At 40.1% G+C, this 12,935-nt stretch overlaps 1 protein-coding gene across 9 annotated transcripts in view; it reads left to right on the plus strand.

Annotated features, from left to right (window-relative positions):
* The window catches only part of LOC105473043 (ADAM metallopeptidase with thrombospondin type 1 motif 12), a 377,504-nt gene that overhangs the window by 231,121 nt on the left and 133,448 nt on the right, over positions 1-12,935 (plus strand). For all 9 annotated transcript variants that reach the window (XM_011726599.3, XM_011726598.3, XM_071099040.1 and 6 more), the window contains one exon: positions 11,372-11,496. In XM_011726599.3, the coding sequence (XP_011724901.1) occupies positions 11,372-11,496 (125 nt within the window). The remainder of the gene's footprint in view (positions 1-11,371; positions 11,497-12,935) is intronic.

Raw genomic sequence — 12,935 nt, forward strand, 5'->3', positions numbered from 1 at the left:
TGAACTAAGCAATGAACCAAAGGAAAGGCAGAAGAAGAAGGGCTCACAGAGGAGCCCAGGAAGTGGACAGAGAGTAAGAAAAGGACAGAGGTAAGGATCTCGAAAGAAGAGGTTATCTGCTTTTCTGTTTGTCTCCTCAGTGAGGGTAGGATCATGAGGTTGAGGAGTAGAAATAAGCCATAATCATTCATTGGTTAATTGCTAAGTCTTTCCAATTATTCAAAGCAGAGTTTAGAGAAGTCCTCAATAGTTTGGAAACCACTAGTCCTAAACTCACAGCTGCAAACCTGTGTTCCAAGCCCTGCTCTGCCAATGCCTGCTTTGTGACTTGGCTAAGGTACTGTCCCTCACTCTTTAAATGAGACTATTAAATGCATAATTCCTGGAGCCCTTCAGGGAAATGGGCTCTTCATTATGATGAAAACACTGGAGGCAGCATTTGGAATGCAACATCTGGGAGATGACTCTGCTTTCTCCACAATGATGAAGGTGGGTCCTTGCTGACGCTGAATTTGGTTCAGGAATGTGGGAGACTGGACCTTTGTCAACATTCACTTTTTCCAAACAGACACACAGAGATTGGAATGTAAGATTTTCAAAACGGTGATTCAAGCCAATGTATAAAAGGACAATATTGAAAGATAGAGCTTTTCAGATCTGATAAAATCCCCCTTTCAACAGCGTGCCCTTGCCAAGGTCTCTGTGCGCTAACGGAGAACAAGAGCTCTATTTCTGCCTGTGTAGCTGCTTCAACTCCAATAAGCTTTTATATTCATGGCTATTTAATTAGGGATCTTAATTAACTTTAGTGTGGGTGTATCCATGTGTGAGTGTGTGCATGTGGCATAGTGTGGATGTGTGTGTGTATGTATGTGGATGCATGTGTATGTATGTGTGTGTATGTATGTGGATCTGTGTGTATGTATGTGGGGGGGTGTGTATGTGAGTATGTGGGTGTGTGTATATGTGTGGGTGTGTATGTATGTGGGTGTGTGTATGTGAGTATGTGGATCTGTGTGTATGTGTGTATGTATGTGGATGTATGTGTGTATGTATGTGGGAGTGTGTGTGAGTGTGTGTATGTGAGTGTGTGTGTGTGTATGTGAGTATATGGGTTTGTATGTGTGTGAGTGTGTGTGTGTGAGTATGTGGGTGCGTGGGTATGTGGGTGTGTGTATGTATGTGGGTGTGTGTGTATATGAGCATGTGGGTGTGTGTGTATGTGAGTATGTGGGTGTGTGGGTATGTGAGTATGTGGATGTGTGTGTATGTATGTGGGTGTGTGTGTGTATGTATGTGGATATGTGTGTGTTTGTGAGTATGTGGGTGTGTATGGGTATGTGAGTATGTGGGTGCATGGTTGTGTGAGTGCATGGGCTCTTCCTACACACTGTAACTCATCTGAAAGACTGCAGGTTCCCTTTGATTCAAAGGTACAAGTTCTCACATATCATCAGTGAATAATCTGCATAGGATCATACCAGAAAGTGTTATAAGATCTCCTATTGCAACCCTGCAGCCTTGGTTCAGACCAGTTATTTTTAAGGTGTTTTTGTATTTTTCTGTTTGTTTTGAGTTCATTGTACATTCACATGCAGTTGTAAGAAATAGTACAGAGAAATTCCTTTTACCCTTCATTCATTTTCTCCTAATCGTAACATCTTGTGTAGTCTTAGTACAATAAGACAACCCAGAGCGTGATATTTCAACAATGCCACCTGCCTTCAGATGCACACAGTGGCGTGTGCATGCGCATGACCATGTATGTATACATTTAGTTCTATGCGATTTTTGTCACACGTATAAGTTTGTGTGACCATCACCACAATTAACATTAGAACAGTTCCCTCACAAGCATCCCTAGTGCTACCCTTTCATACCTTTTTTACTTCCCTTCCACCTACCTACCTGATCCCTGAAAAGCACTAATCTGCTCTGTAATAATATATCTGTATGATTTTTATCATTTCAAGAATGTCATATAAATGGAATAATTCCAGATGTGACTTTTGAGACTGTATTTTTTTCATTCAGCATAATTCACTTAAGATCCATTCAAATGGTGTGTATCAAGAGTTTGTCCCCTTTTTGCTGAGCGGTATTCTATGATATGTGCCTATTTGTTTAACCATTCACCCACTGAGGGACATTTGGGTTGTTTCCAGGTTTTAACTATTATGAATAAAACTACTATAGACGTTCAACTACAGGTTTTTGTGTGAACATAAGTCTTCACTTCTCTGGAATAAAGGCACAGGAATGCAATTGCTAAGTTATATGGTCATTGCCTATGTAGGGTTTTGTTTGTTTGTTTTTTGTTTGAGATGGGGTCTCACTCTTGTCACCAGGCTGGAGTGCAGTGGCGCGATCTGGGCTCACTGCAATCTCCGCCTCCTGGGTGCAAGCAATTCTCCTGCCTCAGCCTCCTGAGTAGCTGGGATTACAGATACCACCACCATACCGGCCTAATTTTTGTACTTTTAGTAGGGAAGGGGTTTCACCATGTTGGCCAGGCTGGTCTCAAACTCCTGTCCTCAAGTGACCTCAGCCTCCCAGAGTGCTGGGATTATAGGCGTAAGACACTGTGCCCGGCCACCTATGTAGTATTTTTAAGAAACTACCAAACTGTTTTTCCATAACTACTGTACCATTTTCCACTCTCACCAGCCATGAATGATTCAGTTTTACCACATCCTCACCAGCATTTGGGTGTTGTCATGATTTTTTATTTTACCCATTCTGGTAAATATGAGTAATATATCACTGTGGTTTTAACTTGCAATTCTCTGATAGCTAGTAATGTTGAATATCTTTTTATGTGCTAATTTGCTATTTGTATAACCTCTTTGGCAATGTGTCTCTTTACAACATTTGCCTATTTTCTTATTTTTTTTTATCGTTGAGTTTTGAGAGCTCTTTACATATTTTAAATATAAGTCCGTTGTCAAATATATGGTTTACAAGTATTTTCTCCCAAACTGTAGCTCATCTTTTTATCCTCTTCATAAGGTTTCTTTCAAAGCAAAAGTGTTTAATTTTGATGTGATCCAATTTATCAGTTTTTCCTTTTATTAATTGTGTTATTAGTGTCAAGTCTATAAATTCTTTGCCTATCCCTAGGTTCCTAAGATTTCCTGTTTTTTTTTTTCCTAGAAGTTTCACAGTTTCACATTTTATATTTAAGTCTATGATCTTACCAATATTTTTGTACCAGCTGTGAGGTTTCGATTGAAATTCTTCTCTCTCTCTCTCTCTCTCTTTTTATTTGTTTTTGGCCTGTGGATGTCTAGTTGCTCCAGCACTATATATTTATTTTTCCCAAGTGCAAATAATGCTTTATAATCTGGATTTGAATTTTTCACTATGAATTTCTTAATCTAAGACTTTTGCCTTTCTTTTAATACTATACCTTCTGGCCTTCAACTCTTATATTCAAGAAGTGCAGAATAAGCGTAATATTAATTTAAGTAAAAGTTTAACAGATCTACTACATTATAGAGTGCAAATATAGTGATGTATTCCAAAAGCAAATGGAATTATTCCCAGGTCATACTATTCACACAATAAACACACACAGTAGAACTAATAACATGTCCTACATGATGCCTGGACTTTACCTGTTGGTACAGGATTCACTGTGGAACGTTTCACAGATTGAGTATGGCTTGGGTAAGAGCTTCCCCATCCCCATGGGCAACATCCTCATGGGCAACATGAAACGTTGTCAAAAGTTTCAGGGACTTGGATGATATCACTGCAACAAACAAAAGACTATGGTAGAAAACAGGAGAAAGACTAGAGAAAGAGTATTCTTTTTTTATGGAAAAGAGCTTTAGAAATAACCATAATAATCCAGGGAGGACTGTAAAGAATTACGATTTGCTGAACATACACATGTTCAATTTTATTCTAAAGTTTCGAATAAAATTTCTAACAATTGTTCGAAAGTGTGTGTCCACCAACTAATTGTATTGATTACATTCAGACCATTGTTTTTCTATTTTCAAATGAATGCAAAGCCCCATTTTTGTTTACCTTACATATCTTTATTAAAATGCATGTTTCATCATTGTTTTAGTTTGAACACCTTTTATTTTGGGTTGACTCTGCTTGCTGTCTGCAGTTTCTCCCCAAAAAACAAAGAAATTGAGAACTTGAGTTGCTATTGAATCAAGATATTTGCCCTAAATTTGTATCACCAGTGGGAAAGTTACAGGTCTGATAAATGGTGACTGACTTGCAGGGTAAGAGGGAGGAACAAATCATCTAAGTATCTGATTGGAATCCTCCAGAGGCTGGGTGTGGGGGCTCATGCCTGTAATCCCAGCCCTTTAGGAGGCCAAGGCAGGCGGATCACTTGAGATCAGGAGTTTGACATCAGCCTGGCCAACATGGTGAAACCCCATCTCTATCAAAAAATAGAAAAAGTCGCCGGGTGTGGTGGTGCAGGCCGATAGTCCCAGCTACTCAGGAAGCTGAGGCACAAGAATCGCTTAAACCCTAGAGGATTGTGCTACTGCACTCCAGCCTGGGTGACAGAGTGAGACCCTGCCTCATAAAAAAAAAAAAAAATCCTCCAAGGCAGTTTTAACTGTAATGTAAATCAGTAGATCAGTCATCAAGGAACAGATCCCTAGGCGAAAACAGATGCCAGGACCAGTAAATATCAGAACACAAATACAGGTGTCCCCTTACAGTGGTTCCATTTATGATTTTTTGACTTGAGAAAATTATATACATTCAGTAGAAATCATAGTTCAAGTGCCCATATAATCTTTTCACTTTTAGTACAGTATTCAGTAAATTACATGAGATATTCAACACTTTATTGTAAAATAGGCTTTGTATGAGATGATTTTTTTCCAATTGTAGGCTAATGTAAGTGTTCTGAGCACATTTAATGTAGGCTATGCTAAGTTACAATATTCGGTAGGTTAGGCGTATTCATTGCGTTTTTGACTTACGATATTTTCAATTGATGACAGGTTTATCAGGACGTAACTCAGTTGTAACTCAAGGAGTATCTGTGTCATTTATTTCTTGTTGCCTGGGGTGAGCATTTGTCAGGTTTGCTTCCTAGCATCTTGGACACATTCAAACAAATGCTAGGATGAAAGATATTGGAAGCAGGTGCAGTAGTACGGTGAAGTTCATCGAGAAAAGTCTTTCAAAGGAGCTCGGGAATCTTAATGATTTCCAAAACTGTTGCCTTTGAGCTTCCCTGTCTTGCCTCTGGCAGCCTAAGTAATAGAGAATGACTTTTTAACTGGTACCAAGTTCCACTCCAGTTCAAATGACAGCTGTCAGGAGAATGTGGCTGAGAACTGAGGAGATCCTTAGTTATCTAATTATTTTTAGAAGATAGAAGATACATAGATATTTAATTATCTAGCTATCTTTAGAAGTCTTTGATTTAATGAGTGCTGTCATTCATAAGGTGTTTTAGAACCATGCTAGGCATTATTGGGGCTCTAAACAGAGTTTGGTAAGTTTTCAGGTCATTTAATCATCAGCAGGGCTTCAATATCCTCCCATCCACCATAGCAAAGTAGAGAGTTATAGAGAAAATACAGTCTTTGAGGTGCATATAAAATAATGGAGGACCTATGGAAAATGCAAATATGCCGAAAATGCTACAGATACAACCAGTGGTGTAATCAATTGCAACCAAACAGAATTATTCTTATTAATGAAGTTGTATAATTACTCTTTCAAGTGTGAGTCTTGGTAAGTGAGAAATCTTTTTTTTTTTTTTTTTGAGACAGAGTCTCACTCTGTTGCCCAGGCCGGAGTGCAGTGATATGATCTTGGCTCACTGCAACCTCCACCTCTTGGGTTCAAGCAGTTATCCTGCCTCAGCCTCCCAAGTAGCTGGGATTACAGGTGCATGCCACCATACCCAGCTAATTTGGGTATTTTTAGTAAAGATGGGGTTTCAGTAAGTGATGACTCTTCAGCTTTATGTGCTATTTGTGGTTTTACCACTTGCAAACCATTAGTGATCAATTCTAATTACTAAAGTAAACTTTCTTCTTATCAGTAGACAGGGTTAATCATCACTCTCCTAACTATTAATACTTCACACAGTTGTTCACAAAATCAAATAAGATAAAGTATGGAAGTAATTGATAAGCCATAACGTGCTAAGCATGAAATGTGGATTTATTATTATGTAGAACCTCATTGGGACTCACATATATAAAAAACTGATTAATCTGTTATAAACACACCTAATAGCAATAATTTAAGCATACCCTTAAAAAGACCCTGTATGGTGGCCAGGCGCAGTGGCTCACGCCTGTATTCCCACCACTTTGGGAGGCCAAGGCAGGCAGATCACATGGTCAAGAGATCAAGACCATCCTGGCCAACATGGTGAAACCCTGAGTCTACTAAATATACAAAAATTAGCTGGGCATGGTGGCATGCACCTGTAGTCTCAGCTCCTCAGGAGGCTGAGGCAGGAGAATCCCTTGAACCTGAGAGGTGGAGGTTGCAGTGATCTGAGATCACGCCACTGCACTCCAGCCTGGTAACAGAATGAGACTCCGCCTCAATTAAAAAAATTAAATAAAAATAAAAATAAAAAAATAAAAAAGATCCTGTATGGAAGATACATGTGAATGTGTGTTACAAGCTAGGGAATCCAGAGGAGTCACCCCAGAGATTTGTTCCTTATCTATGATAAACACCGGAGCCTCTCCCCCATCCTGTGGAACACAGGCTGTACAGGGGATTGAGGCCCTGAGCTTTGGAGTAAATGAAGGTTGCCAGGTGGAGGTTATTAGCAGGAGGTTATTAAGTGAAAATACTATATAGGCCGGGCACGGTGGCTCACGCCTGTAATCCCAGCACTTTGGGAGGCCGAGACGGGCGGATCACAAGGTCAGGAGATCCAGACCATCCTGGCTAACATGGTGAAACCCCGTCTCTACTAAACACACACACACACACACACACACACACACACACAAAACAAAAAATTAGCCAGTTGTGGTGGTGGGCACCTGTAGTCCCAGCTACACGGGAGGCTGAGGCAGGAGAATGGCGTGAACCCGGCGGGGCGGAGCTTGCAGTGAGCCGACATCGCGCCACTGCACTCCAGCCTGGGCGACAGAGCGAGACTCCGTCTCAAAAAAAAAAAAAAAAAAAAAATACTATATAGACTACATGATGTCGGCAGGTGGTTATAGTTTTTCTGGCCAGCCCTGCGCGACTGGACTGTGTATGTTAAGGGTAGAGGGTGTCCAGGTTCTTGGTGTCTTAAACAAAAAATTGGACAAAACACACAAACAAAGCAAGGAAGGAATGAAGGGTTGTATTGAAAATGAAAGTACACTCCACAATGTGGGAGCAGGACTGAGCTTAGAGACCCAAAGTCCCCGTTACAGAATGTTGGGCAGTTTAAATACCCCATAGAGGATTCCATTTGTTACTTGGTGTACACCCTTTGTAAATGGAGAGGATGACGTAAAGTTACAAAGTCATTTATGGGATATGCCCAGGGAGAGGATATTTCCTGTGATATGGGAGAGGATATTTCCTGTGATAGCCGAAGTGTGAATGGGCCTTATGTTTTCCCTGCCTCTAGGCCTTATGTTCCTGCTTCATCTCCCCGCTGAGAGATGTGATCCCCATAAATCTTTATGGGAGGCAGAGGGATAGATGGTGGGATGGCAGATACATTGTCCAGCCCGCCACTGGACTCTCTCCCCCTCACGTAAGCCCCTAATAAGACATGGCATCTCATTTGCTGGCCTTGGGTCTCTTCCTCCACTTCTTGAACCTGGTGTCTTCCCTATTGAGGTTAATAGAGGTTTGGCACAACATCCATGGTTTCCACCTAATGTCTTTCTTTCACATTTGGTGTAATTCTTGGCTGTTGCCCATGGCTTTGGCTTCTGTTTAGGCCCCTCTTCTTGATTTCTCTCTTTCTCTCTTGTACATTTTAAATTTATTTTTTAATTGACAAAAATTGTATTTATTTTTGGTGTACAACATGTTTTGAAATATGTGTACATTGTGGAATGGCTAAATCAGGCTAATTAATGCATATATTACCATGTATACTTGCTTTTTTGTGATGAGACTACTTAAAAATCTACTCTCTTAGCAATTTTCAAGTGTACAGTACAGTACATTGTTATTAATGACAGTCACTAAGTTGTACAATAGATCTCTTGAACTTATTCCTCCTATCTAAATGGAAATTTTGAATCCTTTGACAAACCTCTCCTGGCTCTTCCCCCAGCCCCTGATCTCTGCTTCTGAGTTTAATTTTTTTTAGATCCCACATAAGTGAGATCATGTGGTATTTATCTTCCTGTGCCTGGTTTGTTTCACTTATATCTTCAAAGTTCATCCATGTTGTCACAAATGGCAGTATTTCCTGCTCTTTTAAGGCGGAATAGTATTCCATTATATACATATAATGGAATATATATGATATGTATATCTTATAGTTTCTTTATCCATTCGTCAGTCCATGTGCACTTAGGTTGATTCTGTATCTTGCTATTGTGAGTAATACTGCAGTGAACATAGCAGATATCTCTTTGATATCTGATTTTTTCTTTGACATACTGATTGTATATCCTTAGGATATATACCCCATGGGACTGTGGGATCATATGGTGGTTCTATTTTTAATTTTTTGGGAAACCTCCAAGCTGTTTTCCATAATGGCTACTAATTTACATTTCCACCAACAGTGTACAATAGTTCCCTTTCCTCCACAACCTCTCCAAATCTTATCTTTCATCTTTTTGATAATAGCCATTTTAACAGGTATGAGACTATATCATATTGTAGTTTTAATTTGCATTTCCTTGATGATAAGCGATGTTGAATTTATATATATATATGTATATAATCTGTTGACCATTTGTATGTCTTCTTTTGAGAAATACCTATTTGGGTCCTTTGCCCATTTTTTCAATTGGATTATTTGTTTTCTTGCTATCCAGCATAATTTATTGAAGAGGCTATCTTTCCTTCAGTGAATTGCTTTTTTGCCTTTGTCAAAAATCAGTTAGGCATGTCTAGGTGGGTCACTTTTGGGGTCCCCTGTCTGTCTCATTGATCGATGTGACTATCCCTGCACCAGTATCACACTGTCTTGGCTATTACAGCTATATAGTAAGCCTTAATATGAGGTAAAGTGATTCATTCCACTTTATTTTTTTTTTTTCAGAATTTCTTTAGCTAATCTGAAGCCTGGAACCTTTTAAATAAACTTGATATGAATTTTAGAATGAGCTTGTGTGTGTGTCTACAACAGACTTGCTGAGATTTTATTGGAATTGCAATAAAGCTATACATTCATAGCTTGGGAGCATAGATGATGTCTTCATTATGTTGAATCTTCAAATCCATTAACACAGTACGTTTCTCTCTTGACTTAGGCCTTTGACTTCTTTAAGCAGCATTTTATAATTTTCAGGATACAGATCCTGTATATGTTTTGTTAATTTATACCTAAGTATTTCACTTTTTGTAACAATTGTAAGTGGTAATACTATTGGTAACTGTAAATGGTAATGTTAAGTTAATGAGTGTTCTCTAAGAGACCTCTCCCAAAGCATAACAAAGAAATGTAGGGTTAAAAACAGATCAGAAAAATATCTGATCATAGTTGATGCTTTATGTGATAATATGCCTTCCTGTCTGAAGGAGCTGGAACTGAGGCACCCTCCCAGTGAGGTTGGTGACCAGCTGCAACTCCAAGTTTTATCTAGGAACCTTTCTTATATTCTTTGTCTCAGTATCTGAGCTAAGTGACCTTAATCTAGTTCTTCACTTCTCTGAGGTTTAATTTCCCTTGTTATAAAATAAAAATGACAATGCCTTCTTTACAGATAATACTGAGTAGATGCAATTAAAAGAGACAGCATATGTAAAAGTATCTGGCACATAGTAAATGATCAAGAAATGTTTCCTTTCTTTCTCTCCTCCCTTTCCTTCCTCCCTCCTTTTTTTCTTTCCTTTTCTCTTTTCCCTTCCCTTTATTCCTGATTCATGCCACCTGGCCAGTTTTTTATGATCGGTGGGCACATTTGCTCCCATCTGGGGAGGACTGTTAATCTAGCAGCAGCTTGGCTGGTTGAATTGGAGGCTGACTCCCTCATTCCCAGCTCGTCCCCCAGAATTCCTCTACCATATATCATGCTACTGGATGATGTAACAATGAAGATTATTAAAATAATGAAGTCGATTTCTTCCATCTAAATTCTTTATGCTGAGCAGCTCAGTGACTTTTAACACGTAATAAGCCACTTTTTGGTGTTTTCACAAAAGGAAACTGGTCTATAATAGTTACTTATGATGAAGAGACCTGAAAATGCCTCTGACACATAACTGAAGCCCCTCAGGCCATTTATGATTTGGGTGTGGGCCTCAGCAAAATACAGAATGGTGGAGAAGCAAGCTCATAATTTGATGCAGAGACTGTCCTGAAGTTCTTGGACCGAGCCCAGAGCAAGGCTCAGATGAGAGTGAGCCAGTGGAGGTTAATCATCCTCCTAGTGGAATCCAGCCTGTACCAGGGATGGCTCTATGTGGAGGCCCTGAAGAAATGAGGCAAGTGAAAGTAATTTCTCCTTTAGAAATTCAAATTAAACCAGAGCCCCTAAAGAGCTGATTATCTCTTTCTTCTCCCCATTCAACAAGTGTTCATTCAGATAATTTGGAATAATCCCTTCCCTCCTGGCCCCAGTAGTAGCTACCAGCAAGGCAGATGCCACAGGCCTGGCATGGGCCTCAGAAGCTCTTAGAGCTGCAGGCTAGGGGCATCTGCTACAGCATCCTACTTGTTGTCAGATGACCAATTCTCCTAAGTGGTCAGCAGCCAGGAGAGATTATGTCATCCACTGTCCTTCACCCATGAGTGTCAAACCAAGATAAAATTCAAGGGTCAGAAAACATCCAGTGCAATCCTAACCTTGCAGGATGTCTCATGAGAAGAAAAAACTTTTGTTGAAAATCTGTTTATTTTGCATTAGAAATAAAAATGCCTCTTTGATATTGCATTGGCTTAGGATGCAGAGAGACACAGAAACAGACCTTCAAATAGTTTTTGGTTATTGCTAATATATTTTAAAATCTTCTTCAAGGGTTGCTTGTCCCAGTGATAATTTCTGTCTTGGAGTTTTCTCCTTCAGGTTCTTCTAGTGGAGGTCATTAGAGTGGGAGTGTTTAAGGCAGAAGATTAGTAAAGAGCAGTCAGTTGGCCTCTGACACATGACTGCCAAATGTCTGATGCACCCACCGTGAATTCATCCAACTTGGACGCCTCTGGAGACGAATGCCTAATGCAATGGTCCCTGAACACAGTGAGCTCACTCATGCTAATCTCTTCCTCTTCTTTCTCTAGCAAGGACTTAAAATAGTTCATCATGCGGAGAAGACACTGTCTAGCTTCTGCAAGTGGCAGAAGAGTATCAATCCCAAGAGTGACCTCAATCCTGTTCATCACGATGTGGCTGTCCTTCTCACCAGGTACACCAGAGACTATATGGAACCCAGGGGCAGTAAAGCAGGGAGGGCTGGCAGGTGAAAGGCTTACCAGGTATTCAAACCCACGACATTCTCACTATTCTTTGCTGCTGTCGTAAAGACAGTGTTTTTGATCTAGTCAACTCCTGACTTCCTATCAGTAGAAGAAACAGCTTAACAAACTTGCTAATACGACAAAGTTCTCCTTGTGAATAAACTGCATCTGCTGGCAAAATGCAGACCTCTTTCCTATCCCACTGATGATTTCCTTTTTAAAACTGGTTTCTTCATGTAGCTCTATAAACAATCAGGAAGCTTGTTTGCAGAGCCTCATTAAAGACTCTTGTTACTTTTAGCCAGTGGGATTTCCAATCCTTTGCTATTTTATTTTTCTACAATGTAGAAACATGAAATATCTTTACAGAAAACAGTCCACTTTTTAACTGTTTGATGTTGAGGACAGGATATGGGGAGCAGGTCCCCACTGAGTAGGCAGACTGGTTTGATTACACCTTTCTCCCTTCTACTCCCATGAAAATATCATTTGGTTGTAATCACAAATAGAGCCTATAGTGCTAATAAGAACCATCAAACCTTCCAGGACTCATAGCTATAAAAATCCAGTGAACTTTCTTGATCAACTCTTGCTCTTTGAAGCCTATCTTTGCTCATTGATTCAATAAATATTTATTGAGCACCTATATATACTAGGCACTTATTTTAATCTAGATGAAAGAAGGACTTATATTAGAATGGGGTAAAGTAAAATCTTCTTGGGCTCCCTATGCCTATTTGTCCAGAAATCCAGGGATGTATAGTAAAGGAGCCCTCTTGGCCCTGCCCTTCTACCACAGAGAACCTCAAGCACTGAAAGGCCCTCGATGTGCACTGTGCCTGTGGAGGATAGGCTGCCCGTAAACATTTTGGCCCTATGATCTGTCCCTGTGATAAGATCATCTCAATGCATAGAATCCCTACAAGGAAGGATAATCAGCCCCCACCCTATCCAAATGTCTACCTTGCCGTGATCCAAAACTCCAGTCATCAGAATCACTCTTTTGAGTGAAAGTATTAAAACGCTGGTTAAATGCAAATGTATCCCACGGGAAGTTTTTGACATAAGCCTGTGACAGTAGGTTCATTAGGTTCTAAGAGACCTTGGGTTGATCAGTAGCTCCTCTGAGAAATAGCGTGGGTATGGAATGTAAGCACAGGGGCTCTGGGGAGCTAGCAGACAGCCTGGGGACACTGAGGACCTGGTCAAGAGGCCAGGTGAAGGCTTCAGTCAGACAGAAACTTCTATAGGGAAGAACCCCGAAGTCAGGGAATGGCATTGGCCACTAAGTTGTGTCTCAGAAAGTCATTCCTTCCCCTGAGAGCAGAATGAGATGCTCCTGTCATTCTCACCTGAAGAAATGGGTGAGTTAATGATAGCTTACATG

Source organism: Macaca nemestrina, chromosome 6, assembly GCF_043159975.1.
Source record: "Macaca nemestrina isolate mMacNem1 chromosome 6, mMacNem.hap1, whole genome shotgun sequence".
NCBI classification, from domain to species: Eukaryota; Metazoa; Chordata; class Mammalia; order Primates; family Cercopithecidae; genus Macaca; species Macaca nemestrina.